The following is a 26,219-nucleotide window of genomic DNA, read 5'->3' as shown; positions in this document are numbered from 1 at the left end:
CGACGCCGCGTAATGAGTTATTCAATTAAAACGTTTTATTTTATGACGTCATTTCCGACAAGAAGACGCGAGATCTTGTCGGAAATGACGTCATAAAATGAAACGTTTTGATTGGATAACTCATGACGCGGCATCGTGACGCGACGCGCGACGCGTATAGTGGGAACGCAGCCTTACGTTACTGCTATGTCAATTCGTGTACAAACGCCCTTAAATAACTTATTACAAGAACAACATGTATTATACTTATGGACACAATTCGTACTTATGTATTATTCCTTCGAATAAAGTTATTATAAGAAAACTGTGTGTGCAAATACTTGTTTGATCCACTGTACATACATATACATACAACTAGTAATTTTAGATCACAAACTTTTCCATGCGTATAGTCGTTCTAAATGAAATTGTTAAAATAATCATTTGTTTTTGTTCTTTATGCTCTGCGAAACCTGCATTTATGTTTGAAAAATTGCATTGTATGTACGGAAATAGCGGTGCTAGGTGCTCTTCTATTTACAAGGTCTACATAGATTTGGGGAAGTTGTTTCACTAATAAGACAATCTGATAAACTTAATCGTCACATTTATTTACTAAATATCACTGCTACAATATATATAATGTGTAAGAAAACAAGATGATTCATGATGTGTTCGTATATTTTCATATTTACCTTGATAACTGTATAAAATGTAAATACGGGTTGAAGCTGATTAAATGGCGTGTAATATAATACAATTACGCAAATAACGCATCATTCTTACCTTTGGATCCAACCAATCACACTTAATTGCTACTTAGCGGCTCAGTGACCGGTCGTGCTCCTGGATGCACCTATTGACTCAATAAAAATTGTTGCTAAAATACTATGTGCAAAGGCCTAGTTTACACCAATCACTTGATACGCGTATTAAATAGTAAATAACTAGTAAATTAGTTTGATTATTCGCTGATCAACTCAAATATACTATTTGATACGCATATCAAAAGATCGGTGTAAACTAGGCCAATAATATTAATCGCGTATTAAGGTCCTTGCACAATGCCGGCAACAGGCAATAGAAATAGGGAATAATACAGGTAATAGATTTTTAACCAATCGGGAGCCGTGTATCAATGCTACAGCATTGTACACATGGCGTCAGAAATGCCTTTACACCAAAATGGCCGTTATTGGGGCACATTCGGAACCTGAGCCGGTATTTATCTTATATTTAAGGCCGGTTCTACAATTACTACAATTACAGTCGAATTTCAGAAGAATAATCGACTGTGATTGATCAATTTTTTACGAATAATGCTACGATACGACCAATGTAGAACCAGCCTAAGACCGACTTAAGTACAATCTTAAGATGTTATGAACCAATCACAGAGCCGTATTAGCATCTCATAACATTACTTAAGACGGTCTTGGGCCGGCTCTACATTGGTCGTACCGTAGCGTAACTCATAATAAATTGACCTATCACAGTCGATTATTTTCCTCAAATTTGATTGTCATTGGTCAATTTCTTACGTTTTACGATTTATGACGATACGACCAATGTAGAACCGGCCTTGAAATAAAATCCGACTATAAATACCGACCTATGATTGGTTCATGACATCTTGAGATTGTAGGTTTGTTTGCGTCGCATGCGAAGCCTCACCATGCTTCTACTCACTCCAACGCACTCCAAAAACTTATCTGCTCCAATCGTCACCCTTTACCCGTGATCCAAGTGTCTCTGGTGTATATTGGAGTATGCGACGCGAACAAACCTTGTACTTAAGACGGTCTTAAGGCCATCGCACATAAAATGCATAGCTTATGGCTCCTGCCCACAGGACGCGGAAACGTTTGCTGCGCGGCAAAAAGCGACGCGGTAGCCAATAAACTTTTGGTTCTTACGGAAAAGCGACACGTTGATTGGCTACCGCGTCGCTTCTTGCCGCGCGGCAAGCGTTTCCGCGTTCTGTGTGTAGAAGCCATTAGCATAAGCGTAGCATAAAGGCCATCGGATACAAAATTGCATAGGCTGCATATGCATAACATAAGACCGCTGGACCAATGAGCATCTTATGTAAATCAATATGGCAACTTTGTGCTGGATGCCCATTGGTTTAAGCGGGGAGCACACACTTCTGTACAACGCATAATGCGTAAGCATAAGAAAATTGATTAGTCCATACACATGTGCATAAGGAAATAGACCAATCAATTTTCTTATGCTTACGCATTATGCGTTGTGCAAAAGTGTGTGTCCGGGCCCTTATAAGAACCGCCTATGAACCGTCATGTAACCAGCCCTTCGTGATTGGCTGGCAACAATATGTAAGGTGGACATTGCGAGATTGCGATGCCAATGCAGAAGAGCGCAGGAGAGGTTAAACTCTGACATCTCCTAACCTCTCCTAACCTCTCCTGCGCTCTTCTGTATTGGCGTCGCAATCTTGCAATGTCCAACTTACTACATATTGTTGCCGGCCAATCACGGAGGACTGGGGGTCGATTACGGTTCTTGAGAAACGAGATGAAAATTACAAAAGTAAACCAATTTATTAGATTTTGAATAATGAAATCATAGAAACTCTAATAAATTTTCTCACTTTTGTAACTTTCACTTTGTTTTAAAAACCGCAATAAGCCCCCTGGGGGTCGATTACGGTTCTTGAAACAAAGTGAAAATTACAAAAGTTAACAGATTTACTAGATTTCGACCAATAAAATCATAGATACCCTAGCGAATTTTCTCACTTTTGTAACTTTCACCTCGTTTCAAGAACCGTAAAAGCCCCCGATCACATGACCAGTTGGCGCTGGTTGGCGGATATATAATGTCAACTATATATCGAAATTCGAAATATCCAGGCATTCCTTGGCGGTTAGTGTACGTTGTGCGAGTTACACGTAGTATAGTTTTGCTAATTGATATGTATTCATTAATAAAATTTTCGGATCAAACGTATTATATTCGTAAAGCCTCTCGGCCTCGCGCAATTATACGCAGTTTATGTGCTCAAAAAAATAGAAAGAAAGAAAAAACTACGAAGACACGTGTAGAATTTGCATTGCAACATCGTAAGTTACTTTTATTATTAGACCTAAAAAATGGTTAAATAATGTGTCTGGTACTATAAACAATATCTCCGCTCATATAAGGCACGTAAGGGAAAAAAACACGTACAACCTTCAAATCAATCCCAAGCTATCGATCAAGTCTACTTAGAACTTGGTCCGTTCACTCGTTATCGAGATCTCAACATCTCGAGTACTCGCAACTCGTCGCGTCGCGTAAAAAAGTCACGGTTGGTCTCGCTTCGCGTGTACTTGATGCGAGACACTACCGTGTCTCTTGATTTTAAAATAAATATTAACAAATATGTCTAAATAATTTCATTTACTTATATAAAAATACCATGTGTTGTATATGTACATATTTTTTTACATTATAGGGAATGTAGAGTATCTCAATCTACTGAAAAGAAATTTGGAAAGAGGGTTTCCAAAAGTAAATTTACGTAATGTTATTAGAGGTAAGCGAAATAATTTATTCTATATTTTTAAATATTGTTTTTAACACTATTAAATTTAATAATTATAACCCTTTATATTAGAGACGACAATAGAGAGCGAAGCAATTCATGGTCCTGCATGTCATTTATCAGGTCATTTATCAGGTAAGAGTAATGACGGAAGGAATGACAATATTGAAAATATTGCAACAACAGTGTCACAGGACATAGGTAAGATTATTTAAAAAACGCACGCAGATTCTATGGAGATGTAGTCTTTGAGAATTAATGTGAAAAAGAGGTAATTTTTAAATTTATATACATTGTTATAAAAGAAGAATTTGCATTGTTTATTACAACTTTTTTAGTATTTATTAATACTAAAAAAATTGTAATGAACACTACAAATTTCTTTCGTCCAATAAATGTACATAAATCTAAAATTACCTCTGTTCACGTTAAATTGCATCAAACTTTGTTGCATATATACTAACCAGTGACGCGAGAAATGAGATGCGGCCCTGTCAAAACGAGATGAGGGGGTATTCACACAAAAGGGGAGCCACATCCGTGTGCGCTCAGTTCTAAACTGTGAAGCTCCTCTTTTGTGTGAATATCCCCTCCATCATTGTTTCGACTGAGTCGTGTCTCATTTCTGGCAATAATGCAATGTTACAAACCCGAAATACTTACCATTCAGTTTCTAATCGCCGAGCACGCTTACTCTTTTCATACGTCTCAGACAGCTTCTTACGTCCACTTACTGAATCGATCAAGCTAACTGTTCACTCATTAACTATAGAGACAAGCTGAGGCGTATGAAAGAAGTAAGCCTGCTTGGAAGTAAGAAACTAATTGATATACTCACGATATATTTCTGATTATATGATGTAAATATTAAAACATTATTTTATATACCCGTTACACTTGAGAATTTATATAATAATAACTTTTATAGCAGAGGAGACAAGAGAGAGCGAAGCAATTTATGGTCCTGCATGTCATTTATCAGGTGATAAGAGTAATGATGAAAGGGATGACAATATTGAAAATATTGCAGCAGTGTCACGAGACATAGGTAAGATTATTTCAAATAGGCACGCAGATTCTATGAAGATATTGGCTGGATTCGGGGAGCGCGCTGTTAGCGTTATTTGCTTATTCTATCCTTGTTTTACACCTGATGAGCGATAAAGATAGAATGATGCAATAGCGCTAATAGCGCGCTCTTCGAACTCAGCCATAGTTTTTGCGAATTAATGTGAACAAGTGGTAATTTTTAAATTTATACACATTTATTATAAAAGAAGAATTTGCATTGTTTATTACAATTTTCTTAGCATTTGTAAATACTAAAAAAATTGTAATAGACACTACAAATTCTTTTCGTTCAATAAATGTACATAAATCTAAAATTACCTGTGTTCACGTTAAATTGCATCAGACTTTGTTGCATATATACTAACCAATGACGCGAGAAATGAGATGCGGCCCTGTCAAAACGAGATGAGGAGGTATTCACACAAAAGGGGAGCCACATCCGTGTGAGCTCAGTTCTAAACTGTGAAGCTCCTCTTTTGTGTGAATATCCCCTCCATCTTTGTTTCGACTGGTTCGTGTCTCATTTCTGGCAACAATGCAACGTTACAAACTCGAAATACTTACTATTCAGTTTCTAATCGCTGAGCAAGCTTACTTTTTTCATACGTCTGACAGCTTTTCACGTCCACTTACTGAATCGATCAAGCTAACTGTTCACTTATTAACTATAGACACAAGCTGAGGCGTATGAAAGAAGTAAACCTGCTTGGAAGTCAGAAACTAAGTGATATACTCACGATATGTGATCTGATTATATGATGTAAATATTAAAACATTATTTTATACACCCGTTACACTTAAGAATTTATATAATGATAACTTTTATAGCAGAGGAAACAATAACAAGCGAAACAATTCATAGACCTGTATGTTATCCATCAGTTGATAACAGTAATGACGGTAGAGATGTCGACATTGAAAATATTATTGCAGCAGCGTCACTAGACATAGGTAAGATTATTTCAAATATGCACGCAGATTCTATGAAGATATAGTCTTTGCGAATTAATGTGAACAAGGGGTAATTTTTAAATTTATACACATTTGTTATAAAAGAAAAATTTGCATTGTTTATTACAATTTTTTTAGCATTTGTAAATACTAAAAAAAATTGTAACAAACCCTGCAAATCTTTTTTGTTCAATAAATGTACATGAATCTAAAAATTACCTCTGTTCACGTTAATTTGCACCTGACTGTGCACATATACAAAGTTTCTATATATGCAACACAATCTTGTGCAAATTAACGTAAACACAGGTAATGTTTATATTACAAACCTTAAATACTTACCATTCAGTTTCTAATTCATCAAGCAATTTTACTCCTTTCATACGTCTCAGACAGCTTCTCACGTCCACTTACTGAATCAATCAAGCTAACTGGTCATTAACTATAGAGACAACCTGAGGCGTTTGAAGAGACTAAGCCTGGTTGGTGGTCAGAAACTAGGTGACATTCTTGCGATAAATATTTCTTCTGGTTATATGACGTGAATATTAAAATATGATTTTTTACACTCGTTACACATAAGAATTTATATAATAATACCTTTTTATAGCAGAGGAGACAAGAGAGAGCGAAACAATTCAAGGTCCTGTATATTATATTCATTTATCACCATCAGGTGATAAAAGTAATAACGGAAGAGATGGCGGTATTGAAAATATTATAGCAGCAGCGTCATTGGAAATAGGTAAGATTATTTTAAGTATGCGTGCAGGTTCTATGGAAATATATTTTCTGTGAATTAATGTGAACGAGAGGTATTTCTTAAATTTATTATAAATTATTTGTTATAAAAGCAGAATTTGCATTGTTTATTACAATTTTTTTTAATATTTGTAAATATTAAATAAAATGTAACAAACCCTGAAATCTTTTTTGGTCCAATAAGTGTACTTAAATCTAAAAATTGCCTCTGTTCACGTTAATTTGCATCAAACTGTGTTGCATATATACAAAGTTTGTATATACAGTCTGGTGCAAATTAACACGTAAACAGATATTTTTTAGATTTATATACATTTATTTGACAAAAAGGATTTGCAGTATTTATTACAATTAAGGTTTGTATTATAAATCTTAAATACTTACTGTTCAGTTTCTAACTACCAAGCAAGTTTACTCCTCTCATATGTCTCATACAGCTTCTCACGTCCACTTACTGAATCGATCAAGCTAGCTGGTCATTCATTAACTATAGAGACAAGCTGAGGCGTATGAAGAGAGTGCTTGGTAGTCAAGAACTAGGTGACGTGCTTGCGATCAATATTTCTGGTTATGTAAATATTAAAAAATTATTTTTTACACTCGTTACACTTAAGTATTTATATAATATTTTTTTATAACAGAGGAGCCAATAGAGGGCGAAACAATTCATGGTCCTGTATGTCATTTATCAGGTGATAAGGGTAATGACGGAAGAGATGGCGATATTGGAAATATTATAGCAGCAGCATCACTGAACATAGGTAAGATTATTTTAAATATGCACACAGATTCTATAAAAATATATTTTTTGCAAATTAATGTGAATCAGAGGTAATTTTTTAGATACATATACATTTGTTATAAAAGAATAATTTGCATTGTTTATTACAATTTCTTTAGTATTTGTAATTACTAAAAAAATTGTAAAAAACTTTACAATCTTTTTTGTCCAATAAATGTATATAAAACATTTTTTTACACTTAAGAATTTATATAATATTTTTGTATAGCAGAGGAGACAGTAGAAAGCGAATCAAATCATGGCTCTGTATATTATCCATCAAGTGAATCCGATTCAGATTCTTGTGATGATGTCGAAGATATTGATGAGAATGACAATTATAAAGACACAGTTGATATCAATAAATCAAATAAATCAAATAAATCAAATACATCTCTGGAAATTAATAAATCAGTAGAGGTTCCAGCAGAAGGAGTGCTCGATGATAAAGATTTATATGTTGCAACTTCATCTAGCAGTAGTAAGGACAAGAAAAAAAATTGCTGCTTCTTTTGTAAAACGTTACATACAAAGATAGCACGTCATTTGGAGACCATCCATTCTAACGAACCTGAAGTTAAGAAATTCAGTTTACTACCAAAGAGATGTGCAGAAAGATTAAAAGTAATAGAAATTATTAGACGCAAGGGAAACTTTCAATACAATACTGACAGTAAAATAAGCAAAGGTGATTTAATCGTCTGTCGAAGACCACAAGCATCAAAAAATAGGAATGCTAAAGATTACTTACCCTGTGCAAAATGTCATGGCTTTTTTTCCAAGATCTCTATTCGCAATCATTTTTATCAATGTACTGGGCGTAATAGTAAACATACTAAAGCTGTAACTGTTTTGGGACGTGCAGTTTTAGGTAGAGTACATAGCGTGGCTAGTAAAAAGTTACGATCTGTGATATTTCCTGTCATGAGAGAAGATGATGTGTGTCGCGTGATAAGATATGACAAGCTTGTTATTTTATATGGTAACAAAATGTGCGTAAAATATAAACTTCAGCACCAATATGATATGATCCGCGCTCATTTGAGACTATTGGGACGTTTTTTGATAACCATGAAAGAGGGCAATAAAAATATAACTGATTTTGAATCCATATATTGCCCAAAATATTATGAAGATGTCATTAATGCGGTTAACAAAGTAGCAGGTTTAGATGATAAAGTGGGTACCTATTCGAAACCTACCACAGCAGCCAGTTTGGGAACGTTATTAAAAAAAGTTGGAAACTTACTTGTTACGGAATGTATAAAATGTCAGGATCATGAAAAAAAAGCTGTAGTCAAGGACTTTTTAGAGCTACTGACAGAAGATTACGGTACCAGTGTTAACAAAACAGTTCTAGAGACACGTTTACAGCAACAAAGACATAAAAATGATGACCTTCCGTCAATGGAGGACATAGCTAAATTGTACATGTACTTAAAATGCAAACGACAGAAAGCATTTAACAACTTAAAAAATGAATATGTATATGAAACTTGGAAGACACTGGCTGAATGTACGTTAACTTCAGTCCAATTATTCAACCGTAGACGAGCTGGTGAAATTGAGCGCATAATGATAGCAGATTTTGAACAGTACAAAGGTATTGATCCAAACACAGCGCCTGATCTTTTTAAAAAGATTTCATCAAAGTCCCAAGATGCAGCAAAGAAATATGTACGATTTATGATCAGAGGGAAACTTGGTCGCACTGTACCTGTCCTATTAAACTACAGTTTATTAGAATGTATAAAACTAATACTACAATTTCGCGATAGCGCTAAAGTTCCTGCACAAAATCCATATATCTTTGGTCTTCCAAGCTATAATTTAAAACGTTTTAAGTATTTAAGAGCTTGCATTCTAATGAGACAATTTTCTGAGGACTGTAATGCAAAAGTTGCACATTTATTACGAGGCACTAAACTAAGAAAGCACATAGCTACATTTTGTGCAGGCATGGAGCTTGCTGACACTGAAATATCTGATCTTGCAAACTTTATGGGACATGCTGAAAAAATCCATCGAGATGTATACAGACAACCCATTATTAGTCGTGATATTTTGAATATAACACAGCATTTGGAAGCAGCTCATGGATGTGATTCTCAAGATACAGAGGAAAGTTCTATTGAAGAATGCAATAGCGATGATGAAGAAGATAGGGAAGGAAATAAAGAAACAATTATAAATGAAGGTACCAACTTACCAATTTATTAACTGTAATGTAATTTTGTGTGAGTCATGCACATTGAATAATTGTAACTGGTTAATTGACTGTTGATATTTTCCATACATTATAACTTTTTTAGACTGTAATGTCATGGTTCACACAAATTATTTTGACAGCTGTGAAGGCGTCAAATTTACTAATGTATGCATGCTACATTATATCGCAATCATAGGCTGCGTTTAGCAGAGAAAGCTGCTCTGTGACTTTCTCTGTTGTAATGTAAAATTTGTGAATCTGATTGTATGCTTTTAATTTTGGCCGAAGCTAAGAGTATACACCAATTAAATTCACGAATTTTACGACAGTTGCAAAGCAGCTTTCTCTGCAGAACGCAGCCAATGTAATACATACTTTAATTATAGAAACAAATGATAGTAACTCATCTGTTGATATGTGTCAATCAGAAAACGTAGAAAAATCAAGAACCAAAAGACGTTCTAGTAAGTATTATCATTTATTTTAATTGGGATTTGTTTTAACGAGTAAAGTTGCTATCTTACTATCACTATCTTGTGATATATTCTACTAAAATAACAATTATTTTAATAATTATTACACTATACTTATTAAATTTTGACATCTGTACTATACTATTGTGATATAATTGTCAAAAGTGAAAAATAAAAATTAAAATTTAACAAGTCAGTGATCATTAAGATAATCTACATTTACATATTCACATTACACCGTATTAAATCTTCTGTAACTATTTCCGTTTGTTAAAATTCGAAAGCAAAAGTATTTAATCTTTGTCATCAATGAAATAATATTTAGTCGAATAGATTTAATGCAGCGTAATGTAAGTTACAATCTATAAATGAGTTCTAAATATTTATCTCAAATTATGTAAGAAGTTGAAACGGTAAGAAAATTTTAAATCCTATAAATAGTTAACATTTTTTTATAGGTTCTCCATATGGTCGCACAAAGCGAACACGCTGGAATGAAAATGAGAAAACGGTGGTGTTAACAGCATTTGATGAATTTATGAAAGGTGGCAAACTGCCTTCTTTACAGGCAATTCACGAAGTTATAAAACAAAATCCCTGTTTAAAAAATAGATCATCTCCGCAAATAAAAACGTGGCTGCACAATCAACGTAAAAAAAAGAAACAGACAACACAATTGTCTTAATTTTTTAGTTGTGCTCTTACATTTTTTGTATTTATTTTTCTTAAATGTATACTTTTTATTTTCAAAAATGCAATAACATTTTTTAAAGCACAAAGCATCAAATTTTTAACAAGTTATGTTTATTAAAGTCATATCGTAGTTTTTTTCTTAATGAAATGGGTACAATATTGATATGTTTGTCAAATAATATATAAGCATATGTTATTTAATAATATAGTTTTATATACATATATCTTTGCAACAGCAATGCATACTTTTTATTTTCAAGTGTAATACAATTTTGCAAAGCTTAAAGCATCAGATTTATAATAAGTTATCTGTATTAAAGTTATTTTACAGTTCGTTTTCTAATAAAATACATATAATATTTGTATGTTTGTCAAGAGTAATGTAAGCATACGTTATTTAATAATAGTTTTATTACATATCCTCGGAACATTGTGTGTTGATCTTCGAGAAATTATATGTATCTCTACAAAAAAAATTTTTGTCAAAAAAACTTAAATGATATCGCAATGCGCTTTTTTGGAAGTATATAAAACTGCGCGTGTCTTTTCTGTTCTTGCATCTTATTTTGTTAGCAAATTCTTGAAAATATATAAAAACCTTGCAAATTATTTTATTTTTTACGCAATTTTGCAATAATTAATGTCTAATACGTTATGGAATCGTAGCGAGTTAAAATGCAAGTAAATAAAGATCGAGTAGTGTGGAATATAACACACAAATAGAACGCACCTTACATCGAACAAACTTTTATTTCAACGACATATTATGCAAAATGCAAATAATTCATATCATGTACAATAAATAATACACAATGTGTGACACAAATACAAATGTCCATTAAATAAACGTAAACGATTACTACTTATCATAGGTAATTCATTTTAACGTTAAAGGTAACGTCCCCCATGGCATGTATTTTCGCGTAACGCGTAACCGCGTAACCAAACAGAAGCGTGAATATGCGTAACAGAAAGTGCGAACCGCTTCCGATTAGTTACGCAGTTACGCGTTGCCCTAAGGGTAAAAGTCCTTGCACAATGCCCGGAAACAGGCAACAGGAACAGGAAATAGGAACAGAATTTCCGACGCGTTAGATTTCCATTTTCTATTTGCCTGTATCTGACCAATCACAGTGATTTGATTTTAGTGATTGGTCAGGTGCAGGCAAATAGAGAATAGAAATCCAACGCGTCGGAAATTCTGTTCCTATTCCCTGTTCCTGTTGCCTGTTTCCGGGCATTATGGAAGGACCTTTAAAGCCCCGGACACACACTTTTTCGTAACAGTAATAACAGTAAAGTTTTGACCAATCGCGTTGCTCGATTCGGGAACGTACGGCCGTACGTTCTCGATTCAAGCAACACGATTGGTCGAAACTTTATTGTTACCGTAAGGCTGATTTATAGAGGCCGTAACCGTTGATTTAAGCTGTAAGCTTTAAGAAATTGACCAATCACAGTCGAATGTGAGAAGAACAATCGACTGTAATTGGTCAATTTCTTAAAGATTACTGCTTAAATCAACGGTTACGGCCTCTATAAATCAGCCTTTACGAAGAAGTGCGTGCCCGGGCCCTAAGCGGGGAGCACAACGCATAATGCGTAAGCATAAGAAAATTGATTGGTCCATATACATGTGCATAAGGAAATAGACCAATCAGTTTTCTTATGCTTACGTATTATGCGTTATGCAAAAGTATGTGTTTCCCGCTTAAAGGTCTATCCAGACAAACTTGCATAGATGCACAACCATATGCATAAAGAAACTGATTGGTCTATTTTCTTATGCACATGCATATGGACCAATCAATTCTCTTATGCTTGTTTATGCGCTATGCAAGTTTGTCTGGATTGACCTTTAGGGCCTAAACAGAATGGCTGTCTTATAACCTTAAGGCAGTGTTTTAGACGTATACTACACAAGACAGGAAACATTAACACAGTATTGTGCGTTACATAAGACAAAAACTTAAGGCATAAAACACTGCCTTAAGGTTATAAGACAGCCATTCTGCTTAGGCCCTTACCGTTAGGGCCTAAGCAAAATGGCTGTCTTGGCAGTGTTTTATGCCTTAAGTCTTTGTCTTATGTAACGCACAAGACAAAGACTTAAAGCATAAAACACTGCCAAGACAGCCATTCTGCTTAAGCCCTAAGGGCAACGCATAATTGCGTAACCAATCAGAAGCGGTTCGCACTTTCTGTTACGCATATTCATGCTTCTGATTGGTTACGCGGTTACGCGTTACGCGAAAATACATGCCATGGGACGTTACCTTTAACATTGAAATAAAATACCTATGTTAGTAATCTTTTACGTTTATCTAATGGACATTTGTATTTGTGTCAGACATTGTGTATTATTTATTGTACATTATATGAATTATTGGCATTTTGCATAATATGTCGTTGAAATAAAAGTTTGTTTGATGTAAGGTGCGTTCTATTTGTGTGTTATATTCCACACCAATCGATTTTTATTCACTTGAATTTTAACTCGCTACGATTCCATTAATGTATTAGATATAAATTATTGCAATATTGCGTAAAAATATAAAATAATTTGCAAGGTTTTTATATATTTTCAAGAATTTGCTAGCAAAATAAGGTGCAAGAACAGAAAAGACACGCGCAGTTTTATATACTTCCAAAAAAGCGCATTGCGATATCATTTAAATTTATTAACAAAAAATTTTTTGTAGAGATACATATAATTTCTCGAATATCAATACACAATGTTGCGAGGATATGTAATAAAACTATTATTAAATAACGTATGCTTATATTACTTGACAAACATACAAATATTATATTTATTTCATTAGGAAACGAACTGTAAAATAACTTTAATACACATAACTTATTATAAATCTGATGCTTTAAGCTTTGCAAAATTGTATTACACTTGAAAATAAAAAATATGCATTGCTGTTGCAAAGATATATGTATATAAAACTATATTATTAAATAACATATGCTTATATATTATTTGACATATCAATATTGTACCCATATCATTAAGAAAAAAACTATGAAATGACTTTAATAAACATAACTTGTTAAAAATTTGATGCTTTGTGCTTTACAAAATATTATTGCATTTTTGAAAATAAAAAGTATACATTTAAGAAAATAAAATACAAGAAAATGTAAGAGCACAACTAAAAAATTAAAACAATCGTGTTGTTTATTTCTTTTTTTTTAAGTTGATTGTGCAGCCACGTTTTTATTTGCGGAGATGATCTATTTATTAAACAGGGATTTTGTTTTATAACTTTGTGAATTGCCTGTAAAGAAGGCAGTTTGCCACCTTTCATAAATTCATCAAATGCTGTTAACACCACCGTTTTCTCATTTTCATTCCAGCGTGTTCGCTTTGTGCGACCATATGGAGAACCTATAAAAAAATGTTAACCATTTATAGGATTTAAAATTTTCTTACCGTTTCAACTTCTTACATAATTTGAGATAAATATTTAGAATTCATTTATAGATTGTAACTTACATTACGCTGCATTAAATCTATTCGACTAAATATTATTTCATTGATGACAAAGATTAAATACTTTTGCTTTCGAAATTTAACAAACGGAAATAGTAATAGAAGATTTAATACGGTGTAATTTGCACCAAACTGTATATACAAACTATGTATATATGCAGCACAGTGTGATGCAACTTAACGTGAACAGAGGTAATTTTAGACTTATGTACATTTATTGGACGAAAAGAATTTGTAGTGTCCATCACAATTTTTTTAGTATTTACAAATGCTAAAAAAATTGTAATAAACAATGCAAATTCTTCTTTTATAACGAATGTGTATAAATTTAAAAATTACCTCTTGTTCACATTAATTCTCAAAGACTATATCTTCATAGAATCTGCGTGCCTATTTGAAATAATCTTACCTATGTCTCGTGACACTGCTGCAATATTTTCAATATTGTCATCCCTTCCATCATTACTCTTATCAGCTGATATATGACATGCTGGACCATGAATTGCTTCGCTCTCTCTTTTCTCCTCTGCTATAAAAGTTATCATTATATAAATTCTCAAGTGTAAAGGGTGTATAAAATAATGTTTTAATATTTACATCATATAATCAAAAATATATCGTGAGTATATATTAGTTTCTTACTTCCAAGCAGGCTTACTTCTTTCATACGCCTCAGCTTGTCTCTATAGTTAATGAGTGAACAGTTAGCTTGACCGATTCAGTAAGTGGACGTGAGAAGCTGTCTGAGACGTATGAAAAGAGTAAGCGTGCTCGGCGATTAGAAACTGAATGGTAAGTATTTCGTGTTTGTAACATTGCATTATTGCCAGAAATGAGACACGACCCAGTCGAAACGAAGATGGAGGGGATATTCACACAAAAGAAGAGCTTCACAGTTTAGAACTGAGCGCACACGGATGTGGCTCCCCTTTTGTGTGAATACCCCTTCATCTCATTTTAACAGGGCCGCATCTCATTTCTCGCGTCTGGTTAGTATATATGCAACAAAGTCTGATGCAATTTAACGTGAACAGAAGTAATTTTAGATTTATGTACATTTATTGAACGAAAAGAATTTGTAGTGTCCATCACAATTTTTTTAGTATTTACAAATGCTAAGAAAATTGTAATGAACGATGCAAATTCTTCTTTTATAACAAATGTGTATAAATTTAAAAATTACCTCTTGTTCACATTAATTCGCAAAGACTATATCTTCATAGAATCTGCGTGCCTATTTGAAATAATCTTACGTATGTTTAGTGACGCTGCTGCAATATTTTCAATATTGTCATCCCTTCCATCATCACTCTTATCAGCTGATAAATGACATGCAGGACCATGAATTGCTTCGCTCTCTCTTGTCTCCTCTGCTATAAAAGTTATCATTATATAAATTCTCAAGTGTAACGGGTGTATAAAATAATGTTTTAATATTTACATCATATAATCAGAAATATATTGTGAGTATATATTAGTTTCTTACTTCCAAGCAGGCTTATTTCTTTCATACGCCTCAGCTTGTCTCTATAGTTAATGAGTGAACAGTTAGCTTGATCGATTCAGTAAGTAGACGTGAGAAGCTGTCTGAGACGTATGAAAAGAGTAAGCGTGCTCGGCAATTAGAAACTGAATGGTAAGTATTTCATGTTTGTAACATTGCATTATTGCCAGAAATGAGACACGACCCAGTCGAAACGAAGATGGAGGGGATATTCACACAAAAGAAGAGCTTCACAGTTTAGAACTGAGCGCACACGGATGTGGCTCCCCTTTTGTGTGAATACTCCCTCATCTCATTTTGACAGGGCCGCATCTCATTTCTCGCGTCTGGTTAGTATATATGCAACAAAGTCTGATGCAATTTAACGTGAACAGAGGTAATTTTGGATTTATGAACATTTATTGGACGAAAAGAATTTGTAGTGTCCATCACAATTTTTTTAGCATTTGTAAATATTAAAAAAATTGTGATGGACACTACACTACGATGCAAATTCTTCTTTTATAACAAATGTATATAAATTTAAAAATTACTTCTTGTTCACATTAATTCTCAAAGACTACATCTCCATAGAATCTGCGTGATTTTTTTAAAATAATCTTACCTATGTCCTGTGACACTGTTGCTGAAATATTTTCAATATCGTCATGCTTCCCATCATTACTCATATTACCTGATAAATGACATGCAGGACCACGAATTGCCTCGCTCTCCATTGTCTTCTCTAATATAAAGGGTTATAATTATTAAATTTATAGTAGTGTTAAAACCTCGAAAAAAAACAAAGTAGTAGTATTATACCTCGAAAAAACCTAAGTAACAAGTGGTGGACGTAAGCTTTGTATCTCCAAAAATCTCATCACAAAATTACGTTACCTTATCAAAAAATGAGTCGCGCTTCAAGTGATCTATTATTACAATTACAAAAAAGAAATGATATCTCTTTTTAAATTACAGCGCCAATTACAGAGAACATACACTGAGAAAAAAAATTTGTCAATCCCAAGAAATATTTAGTCCGATACGTTCAACTAAACATTTTAGTTAGTTAACTAAACATTAGTTGAATTAATTAATTCTTGATTAAAGAAACGAAATAAATTGTTGAAACAACTAATATTTAGTTAACTAACTAAAATGTTTAGTTGAACGTATCGAACTAAATATTTCTTGGGATTAACAATTTTTTTTCTCAGTGTATTTTTCGAGATACAAACATTACGTCTACCACTTGTTACTTAGGTTTTTTCGAGGTATAATATTACTACTGCTTTTCTTCGATTAGAATAAAAAATTGAATCATGAAGAATTACACAGAGGTAACAGTACAAAATACAAATATTTTATTAAAATATTTAAACCCAACAAGGGAATACAAGGTATTTAAATACAAAGTTTATATATGTATTTTAAAAGATTTAATCGCATCGCAAAGAATTACAGAGGTAACAGTACAAAAAATAAAAATATTTTATTAAAATACATAAATTTTTCTTGTCAAAAAACTTGGCGCTGCTAGAGAGAGAGAGAGAGAGAGAGAGAGAGACCTTTTACAAATGTAAATATTACTTATTCTATACTTATTCTATACTTTTAATTCTAATCGCTTTAAAAATCTAAACTTATCCTAACTTATCCTATACTTAATAATAAGCCGCATTATTCACCGTCACACACACACACACACACACACACACACACACACACACACACACACACACACACACACACACACACACACACACACACACACACACACACACACACACACATCGCCCACACACACATCGCCCACACCCACTCGCTCGCACACACACACCAAGCTGACCTAATTTTAAGGTCTAGCAGCGCCAAGTTTTTTGACAAGAAAAATTTATGTATTTTAATAAAATATTTTTATTTTTTGTACTGTTACCTCTGTAATTCTTTGCGATGCGATTAAATCTTTTAAAATACATATATAAACTTTGTATTTAAATACCTTGTATTCCCTTGTTGGGTTTAAATATTTTAATAAAATATTTGTATTTTGTACTGTTACCTCTGTGTAATTCTTCATGATTCAATTTTTTATTCTAATCGAAGAAAAGCAGTAGTAATATTATACCTCGAAAAAACCTAAGTAACAAGTGGTAGACGTAATGTTTGTATCTCGAAAAATACACTGAGAAAAAAAATTGTTAATCCCAAGAAATATTTAGTTCGATACGTTCAACTAAACATTTTAGTTAGTTAACTAAATATTAGTTGTTTCAACAATTTATTTCGTTTCTTTAATCAAGAATTAATTAATTCAACTAATGTTTAGTTAACTAACTAAAATGTTTAGTTGAACGTATCGGACTAAATATTTCTTGGGATTGACAAATTTTTTTTCTCAGTGTATGTTCTCTGTAATTGGCGCTGTAATTTAAAAAGAGATATCATTTCTTTTTTGTAATTGTAATAATAGATCACTTGAAGCGCGACTCATTTTTTGATAAGGTAACGTAATTTTGTGATGAGATTTTTGGAGATACAAAGCTTACGTCCACCACTTGTTACTTAGGTTTTTTCGAGGTATAATACTACTACTTTGTTTTTTTTCGAGGTGATAATAGATCACTTGAAGCGCGACTCATTATTTGATAAGGTAACGTAATTTTGTGATGTGTATCACTTGAGTAATAATTTTTTGGAAATAAAAATAATACTGCTTAGGTTTTTTCGAGATTTTTCGAGATACAAAGATTACGTCCACCACTTGTTACTTAGGTTTTTTCGAGATTTTTCAAGATACAAAGATTTCGTCTACCACTTGTTACTTAGATTTTTTTAAAGTATAATACTACCACTGTTTTTTTTTTTAGGTAACAACATATACACTACTATGCGTGTACTTGGCGCCTTTCTTTACCTTTTTTTTAAAAAAGGTAATTTTGTACAGATATCACGCCTTTTTGTAGTATTACGCATTGTATAAACAGTATGTACAAGGTGTTATTTCGAGGTATAATACTACCACTTTGTTTTTTTCGAGGTAACAACATAATACATATGTACTACTATGCGTGTACTTGGCGCATTTTTTTACCTTTTTTTTGAAAAAGGTAATTTTGTACGGATATCACGCCTTTTTGTAGTGTTACGCATCTTAATCTTAACAAAAAAAAATTACACCTTATAAAGAAATGTGTCTGAAGTTGTAAATATATATATATATACACATTGCCGGACATTGCTTTTATGTAAAATATGCATGTATATTACGTTGCTTGTATAAATTATTTCTTACCAACTTTTTCCAAAAATAATATATAAATACCTTTAGCACCTGTAGGCCATCGTTTATTTTCTATAATTTTTCCATCATCAAATTCAATCCAAAATGTCCTTTCTCTACACATACTTGTATAATGACCATCTTCAATAGATGTACCCTGATGAAATATAGTATTCATTACTTTATACTGCTGTTTAGCTATCGATATCTTAGTTGTTGATATGCCAGTTAAATTAAATGTCTGTGGTATTTTCACTAATTTATTATCTTGTGACGAGAACAAAATTAAATGAATGATAACTATTTCTTTCGTCAACGTTAATTCATTTCTAAATACTAGATTTCCTGCACAAAATTGGCATGTTTTTCCATATAACGGACCCCAATTTAAAAATGTATCCTTCAATAAATTATTAAGATTATAACTTTTCTTCTTCAAATTATTAATAGAAATTGGAACAACTATGTTATCAGTAATATTATCTTTTGTCGTATAACCACATGAGTTGCTAATGCACTTAGTAGTACGAGTAACTTGATGCCCGACCAAATTTCTTACGTAATTATATTTTGTGCAAATGGCAATAAGAAATTCAAGAGCGTCTCGTTTTGCTGGTTTTTCATCACCACGACTCGTAAAGCGCTCTCCTAAATCTGTCCGTATCGCATCAGCATTCAAATTAGGTAATCGTTTGTCATATATATGCGCTAATATACTTAAATCATCTTTATCAACTTTAAGCAACACTTTCCTAATAATACTTGACTGCAAGAAACATTGTATTACTGAATTTGCGTAGCATGAAACTCCATCCTCATTTTGCAAAACAGGTATCGGCTCAACAGTACTTTTTCCAACTTGTTGATCTGACTCTTGACCGGCATTGATTATTTTCGACAATGTCCACGGAACATCTTTTACTTTTCGAAAACGTTTTTTCGAAATAGGAATCGTTTGTGCTTGCGGTAAAAATGTTCGTTTTAGTCGATTATATTCGCTAATAGCTTTTTCACTTACTTTTACAGCTGAAGGATCAAAGTTAATTAAATGCAATCCATCCAAAGACGGTATTCGGGATAACGCAACATATGACTGAGCACAACTAAATATAGAATTACCTATATCCATAACAGCGTTTTGCAAGGTTAATCCTTGACTTTTATGAATGGTTATGCCATAACTGAGAGTTATGGGAAATTGTTTTCTGATAACATATGCTTTCTCCATTACTTTAAACTTGACACTTACTCTTTCAATACAATACTCCAAACCAGACGGTAAAAGAAGTTTAATCTTTTCTACACAATCGGTAGATATATCCCGCACAACAGAAATAACTGTAGCAATTGTACCATTTACCAGGCCCAAAGTGACATCAATATTGCGTCTTATCATAACTTTCGCTCCAATTTTAATTGTAATTTGTTTCAAAAGCCCAGCTGTATTGGTATCATCGTCTTCATTATCCGTCAATCGCTTTTGTACCTTTTGTTTAATATAATTATCACAGTCAAGCGTATCTTGAGCAATTAATAATATTTCTTTCGAAGCAATACGACTTAGCATTGCAGTGTTAAGAACATCGCACAAATAACGAGTAGGCAGTAAACAAACAGTGTTAGGCGGCGAATTATCAAGATAATTACACAATTCGTATAATCTTTCATCGAAAGACTGACCTTTCAATGATATTCTTCTTTTCTCGAGAATCTCAGAATCAGAAGTTGTCAATAAACCAATACGAACTCTCGAGAGTAATTCACGATAAGCTGTATCTCCTTGCTGACGCATATTGATCGTCAATTCATCATATTGAAATTTTTGCCACAACCATTCCTCAGGAGTAGTCCCCACACTGCCAATATATTTATTAAATTCTGCTTTTGATAGTGGAACAAAGATAAAATTTTCACGTACAGGAGGTAATTGAAGCAGATCTCCAAATAAAAGAACATGCTTTCCACCAAAGAAATCGTCATCCATGGTATCAAATATTTGACATAGTCGTAAATGTATATACATGAAAGTTAAATTAGATATCATTGATATTTCATCAATTATAATAAGACTAACATCTTTAAGATCTGCTCGTAAAACTTTCAAAACGTGATCAGATAATAGTGTATACTTAGGAGACTGATCACCATGTTCAACAGGTAACTGCCATTGCCTGTGATTTGTTAAAGCATCGATATTAAACGCCGCTATACCAGTAGGTGCTGTTACAGCAGTATCTTTGTGGAGATTTTGTTTTATCCAGCATTTAATTGTTTTAATTAAGAAACTTTTACCAGTACCTCCTTCTCCGCTAACGTATAATAGTAATTGCTTAAATTGTTCGTCATCCGGCGATATCTTTACGGCGTTGATGACTCTGTCAAATATTCTTCTTTGATCTGCGTTCAGATTTGAAATCATTTCAGATACATTGATTTCCTGATTTAATTTGTCACCAAGATCCTTAAAATCTTGCATCGCTTCACCAGCCTCAATATTTTGAACACCTATTGGATTATCGGGATCATCTTGAGACTCGTGCTGTTTTTCCAAATTATCTAAATATTGTTCAACTAATTGCTTCGCAGTTTCAAATGCTTTTTGCACTTCCTCTAATTTTTCATGATATTGCAATGCTTCCGTAAGATATAACTTTTCCTTGTGAAATGCTTCTGTATATGTATCACATCCGTCTTTAAGATCTTCTATTTTCCGCCACGGTTTAAACATGAGCAGTAATGAAAAGAAATAATTTTCCGGCTGCGTATTGACATTATATTTATAGTGATTAATAAGACATCCACGCTGTCGCCGTTTTAGATAATAACCATTCTCCATCGTGTAGTATTCAATATTTTTACCTCGTGGTTTATTTTTCAAAATATCATACCACTGTACAAACTCATATAAAAACATAGATTCCAATTCTTTCGGTCTCCGTGGATAATGTTCATCTATTATAGATGGACAAAATATATTTGTAGAATCTCCGTCAAGAGCTTCAATTTCCTTATAAGTTTTAACTTTTCTACGTCGTATCTGATTAACATCTAACCATTTTATAGTCGTTTTTGAATCAGTCCCCCATAAAGGAATACCACACATTCCATCACAAGCTTCAAGAGATCCACATTCCCTATTACTCGTGGCTCGCAAAGTAAAATTCCAAAGTTCTTGACGCAATGATTTCTTTGTCTTATTTTTACTATCAAGGACAGCATCAGATATTTCACATTTTCCTGGTTTATTTACGTACTTAGTAATATACCAAGTAAGCAACGTGGATGTTTCACTTACGTATTGTATATCGACATTTCCTTCCAATACCGTAAGAAGAACAGGATGATAATCATTTATATTGATCTCATCATGTTTTCGAGGAACATGATAAAGCCTACTTCTATGTTTCAATCGTTTCCTACCTGCTATCGAACTTATGACATCTTTCAAAATCAACATTTCCGTGACAGGACGAGGAAACCCGAAACGACACACACGAATCGTTTTGCGTCTTACTTTTTTAGAACGAAGACAATAATCGTTATGTTTGTGTCGTTGATGCGTATTGACTCGCCTGTATAACAATGGTGAAATATTTGGATCTGGCATTTCACAAGTTATGTGTTGCAAAATAAATTGAGAAACTTCTTCAACAGAAGATTTCCCGATAATTGGCGCACCTTCAATCCAAATTAATAAATGGAAATGTTGTATACCTCTACCTTGGTATTCTCGTCGCCAGAAATAATGCGCCACTTTTCCGATCGGATTATCTTTGGAACAAATAAAATCAAGGAACGCTTTGAATTTGTTATCAAGAAACCTTGACGTTGACACGGGATCCTTAGCAACGAGTACACTAATGGGCGTCGAATCGTCAGGCCATCCATTTACTTCACGAAGATATGCAGCTAAGTCAGGCATCAGCCATTCAGCAGGACTCCATGTTACGAACCATGTCGCAGGTCCGTATTCTTGCGTCATACATCTTAAATTACTCCTCGGTATACGCCAGTATTGTTCCGTATTTCTTATAGTGGCGAATATTGTACTCAAGTCAGATTCTAATACATCTGTCTGTAGTGCTTCTAAATATTCTGAAGCCGTATAACGCTTAGTTGTACATAGTTTGCTATAAATACCACGATTTATTTGACGAAAAGTGTACAGATTATACAGAAAAAATACGAATTGTATATTTAATCTGAATTGTGGATGTTTGGACATTAAACAACATTTATCAAATTCATGGTCGTGAAGTTTAACCCGTCTAGCTTGGTGTCGTCCATCAATACCAAGAGGAAATAAATCTGGAAAACACAATAGATCTAAAGATCTCTCACGATTGTCCAAGGGCAAATCGGCTATTTTTAACATTTGATATAAGGCGGTATCAGTTTTACATAATTTTTTTTCATATAAAGGATAAATAGTATATTGCTCGTAATCGTAATAATCATTACTTTCGTCAAGAACCTGAGTTAACATTGCCTTACGCTCATTATTTAAAGTAGCGTCTACGTTGTTTTCTTGCGTTGGACTTTTTGGGCTCGATTCGCGTTCGTCATCCAAATTAGATTCAGTAGCATTTTCTGTCTCCTGTGCTTCAAAATCTGGATCGATTAATAATGACGTTTGTAAAGAAAACTCCTTACAAGTATTTGGCAATACAATATGAGAATATAAAGGATTGTGTTCTTTTAACCACACTAAGGCGTCAAAAACCTTGTTAACGTCTACCATATCTTCCCAAATCATTTTTGATTTTGTCGGAATACCTCTAACACGTACAAAGTACAGTTCGTGATTGATATTAATCGGATCAGTATCAGGACATATTTTGTTCAATGTTTCTTGTAAAGGTAACGGTAAATGAAACGTTCTACCTTTTACTTTTTGTACCATCTGTCTGTGAGGCAATTTCTTGTTACTAACAGGTTTCATTGTAACGACAGTTTGAAAAGCTTTAGCTCTTTGTATGAGAATTTTTTCAAACTGGTTAAGACATGATATTACTTCAGGTGGATCATGTACAATACGATCATTTAAAACGCAATACGCAGGCATTAATCCGTCACGGAATTTTTTTTCACAGTAATTACATATGTATTGCGGAGTAATATTATGTTTTTCTAAATGCGCCATCAAATCTCTCCAAATTGGAATATCTATTCGTGCTTTAAGCTTATTAAATTCAGAGACACTTCTTCTATATAAAAGTCTCTCACATGATGCACAAACATATCGAGGTGTGTCCATGGAGCGTTTAGTAAAAGCCTTAAATGCGTTTTTAAAGCGAGACATGATTTCATCTTCACTCAAAGTAGTACGATTCTGCTGATGTTTGTACATATATGCTTTTTGTTGTGCCGAAATTATAATTTCGTTTAACGTGTCTAAATCAACAGAAGTTAAAGCCTTCTCCAGATTTAACATTTTGTCGTATAAACTTGTCATATGATAAATTAAACGTTTAATATATCTCACCATTGGAAAATGAGGTGATAATAATAAAACAGGAAGAAATAGAGCTTTGCAAAGAGTTGCATCAATGTAACAGGCATGTGTGTGACCCTTTCTATCAGAATTCTTTATCGTACATGTATGAATATCTGTTAACAATTGTGGTATTTTCTTTAAAGTGCAGGCAAATATCGTTTTGAGAAATTTTTCATAACGATCGATTAGAATCTTCATCAACGGATCATCATAAATTTTACACAAAGCATTGCATAACCATGATTTTTTTACTCGTGCTTGTTGCAAAGGTAATACATTCGTAGTTTTACCTTTCTCGTTAATTACCAACAGTTGTGATGAAGCAATGTTATGATATGTGTCGATAAAATAATTTTCGGATGAAGCTGTATGTCCCGATGTGCCACATAATGCACGTATTTTATCGTCATTTATAAAGCATTCAGCGGCAAGAGTCAAGCACACGTCTGATTTCTTTTTAAGTGAAGCTAATATTTTAGAGATCTTGCTGACAAAACTATCTCGAATACGCATACACCAACGTAAGATTCTTTCGGCTTCTAATCGTCTTTCAGTAGGATTTTTAATATTAAGTTTGTTTTCGATATCTTCAATTGCCACAGGAATAAGAAATTGTATGTAATTTCGTGACCAAAACTTTGTATATTTTTTAGTAATATTTTTAGCAATATCGCGATTTTTGTTTGCAAGTACGCATTTAGACTTCTTTCTCTCATAATATCGCTTATTATAAAGCCATTTACAATCAGAATATTTTTTTTGTCTATCTCGTTTTTGCTGAGAATGTATAAGATAATCTTTTCTTTTTCTATCTCGTTCTTGCTGAGAATGTATAAGATAATCTTTTCTTTTTCTATCTCGTTCTTGCTGAGAATGTATAAGATAATCTTTTCTTTTTCTATCTCGTTCTTGCTGAGAATGTATAAGATAATCTTTTCTTTTTCTATCTCGTTCTTGCTGAGAATGTATAAGATAATATTTTCTTTGTCTATCTCGTCCTTGCTGAGAATGTATAAGATATTTTCGCTTATTAAGGCGATTATTTGCTAAGTTGTCTTTATACTGACGTTGTCTTTTAGCACGATTGTCTTCTGAATTCTGATATCGACTCCGTTTTTTAGCACAATCATTTTCTGAATCTTGTTCTTCTCGACATTGTTTCTTAGCGCGATTAATTTTAGTATTATTAACACAATTGTTTTCTGAATTCTGATATCGACGCCGTTTTTTAGCACGATCATTTTCTGACGAGTCCTGTTCCTCTCGACAACGTTTCTCAGCGCAATTATTTCCAGTATTACTAATGTTTTCACAGGAATCTTTCTGAGATAAATGTCTATTTATACGTAGAGCAGTCGCTTTAGCTTCTCTATCTCTTATTACTGCTAATGGAAGCACTGTCTGAGCATCACTTTGTGGATCTTGAGGAAAATGTTCAATTGTATTCGATTCGAAAATCTTCAACAAATGTGAACGCATTACTCTATGATCATATCTAACTTCGTCAGGTTTAATATTAAACAATAATGAAATCGCAAAAGCTATAGCAAAAACTCCGCAATCATTACAGTTTGGTTGATATTGTACAGTAGGAAATTCGACAGGATTATTCTCAAAGTCGTACGTTGGAAATAATTGTCTCAAGAATATCTTGTGATGTTCGTGCAATTCTTGTTTATTTTGTGAATCATAGATATATATTTTTGCTGTATCGTAATAACTACATACCCAATGTGCATTTCTATCTATAAGTTTTGGATCTGGACAATTGAATGGAGCTGACGCACTGTGCAATATTTGTATATGTTTTCTATTTCTTGGTATACGTTTAATAAATTGAGGCAATTGGATTCGCCATGTTCCGTCAGGTTTATAATCTGAACAACTTCGCAAAAGTGTATAGAAATGATCCATATGAGCGTCCGTAATCCATTCGCCTCGAATAATTATATTTTTTTCTTCGGACTTTAAAATTACTTTCTTTT

General features: G+C 33.2%; 3 protein-coding genes across 10 annotated transcripts; 1 reads left to right on the top strand and 2 right to left on the bottom strand.

Annotated features, from left to right (window-relative positions):
- The first annotated feature begins 2,530 nt into the window (after window positions 1-2,530).
- Window positions 2,531-10,512, top strand: LOC143899548 (uncharacterized). 4 transcript variants are annotated; one of them, XM_077409902.1, is made up of 10 exons: window positions 2,531-3,065; window positions 3,440-3,520; window positions 3,602-3,730; window positions 4,461-4,577; window positions 5,429-5,551; window positions 6,162-6,296; window positions 6,955-7,074; window positions 7,324-9,291; window positions 9,690-9,767; window positions 10,235-10,512. In XM_077409902.1, exons 1-10 carry the CDS (start codon window positions 2,822-2,824, stop codon window positions 10,459-10,461), a joined length of 3,222 nt encoding a protein of 1,073 aa, XP_077266028.1. In that variant the 5' UTR covers window positions 2,531-2,821; the 3' UTR covers window positions 10,462-10,512. The 4 variants fall into 4 exon arrangements, with proteins under 4 accessions (XP_077266028.1, XP_077266029.1, XP_077266027.1 ...); XM_077409903.1 differs by having other exon boundaries at window positions 4,458-4,577; window positions 7,327-9,291; XM_077409901.1 differs by having other exon boundaries at window positions 2,532-3,065; window positions 4,458-4,577; window positions 6,165-6,296.
- Window positions 10,513-13,402: 2,890 nt separating this feature from the next.
- Window positions 13,403-16,204, bottom strand: LOC143899546 (uncharacterized). 5 transcript variants are annotated; one of them, XR_013257537.1, is made up of 4 exons: window positions 15,413-16,007; window positions 15,225-15,344; window positions 14,381-14,500; window positions 13,403-13,866 (listed from the first exon to the last, which is right to left on the bottom strand). XR_013257537.1 is itself a non-coding variant. In XM_077409895.1 (4 exons), exons 1-4 carry the CDS (start codon window positions 16,189-16,191, stop codon window positions 13,631-13,633), a joined length of 588 nt encoding a protein of 195 aa, XP_077266021.1. In that variant the 5' UTR covers window positions 16,192-16,204; the 3' UTR covers window positions 13,403-13,630. The 5 variants fall into 5 exon arrangements, 4 of the variants coding, with proteins under 4 accessions (XP_077266021.1, XP_077266022.1, XP_077266023.1 ...); XM_077409895.1 differs by lacking the exon at window positions 15,413-16,007 and adding an exon at window positions 16,080-16,204; XM_077409896.1 differs by lacking the exon at window positions 15,413-16,007 and adding an exon at window positions 16,080-16,204 and having other exon boundaries at window positions 14,381-14,497.
- Window positions 16,205-18,707: 2,503 nt separating this feature from the next.
- Window positions 18,708-22,586, bottom strand: LOC143899547 (uncharacterized). Its single transcript, XM_077409899.1, has 2 exons — window positions 19,987-22,586; window positions 18,708-18,894 (listed from the first exon to the last, which is right to left on the bottom strand). Exons 1-2 carry the CDS (start codon window positions 22,342-22,344, stop codon window positions 18,739-18,741), a joined length of 2,514 nt encoding a protein of 837 aa, XP_077266025.1. The 5' UTR covers window positions 22,345-22,586; the 3' UTR covers window positions 18,708-18,738.
- Between the last annotated feature and the right edge of the window lie 3,633 nt (window positions 22,587-26,219).

The sequence above is a fragment of the Temnothorax americanus genome, unplaced genomic scaffold (assembly GCF_048541705.1).
Source record: "Temnothorax americanus isolate GAGA-0224 unplaced genomic scaffold, ASM4854170v1 Scaffold273, whole genome shotgun sequence".
NCBI lineage: Eukaryota > Metazoa > Arthropoda > Insecta > Hymenoptera > Formicidae > Temnothorax > Temnothorax americanus.
This window is presented reverse-complemented; position numbering and strand designations above follow the sequence as displayed.

Coding starts and splice junctions, on each gene's coding strand:
- LOC143899547 (XM_077409899.1), bottom strand. CDS start 22,344: ATGCCAGATCCAAATATTTCACCATTGTTATACAGGCGAGTCAATACG. Junction 18,895..19,986: donor TGGAGTATTGTATTGAAAGA/GTAAGTGTCAAG, acceptor ATATTTCATCAG/GGTACATCTATTGAAGATGG.
- LOC143899548 (XM_077409900.1), top strand. CDS start 2,822: ATGTCAACTATATATCGAAATTCGAAATATCCAGGCATTCCTTGGCGG. Junction 3,731..4,457: donor AACAGTGTCACAGGACATAG/GTAAGATTATTT, acceptor TAACTTTTATAG/CAGAGGAGACAAGAGAGAGC. Junction 6,297..6,954: donor AGCAGCGTCATTGGAAATAG/GTAAGATTATTT, acceptor TTTTTATAACAG/AGGAGCCAATAGAGGGCGAA.
- LOC143899546 (XM_077409895.1), bottom strand. CDS start 16,191: ATGGAGAGCGAGGCAATTCGTGGTCCTGCATGTCATTTATCAGGTAAT. Junction 14,501..15,224: donor AGCAGCGTCACTAAACATAC/GTAAGATTATTT, acceptor TAACTTTTATAG/CAGAGGAGAAAAGAGAGAGC. Junction 13,867..14,380: donor AGCAGTGTCACGAGACATAG/GTAAGATTATTT, acceptor ATTTTTTTATAG/GTTCTCCATATGGTCGCACA.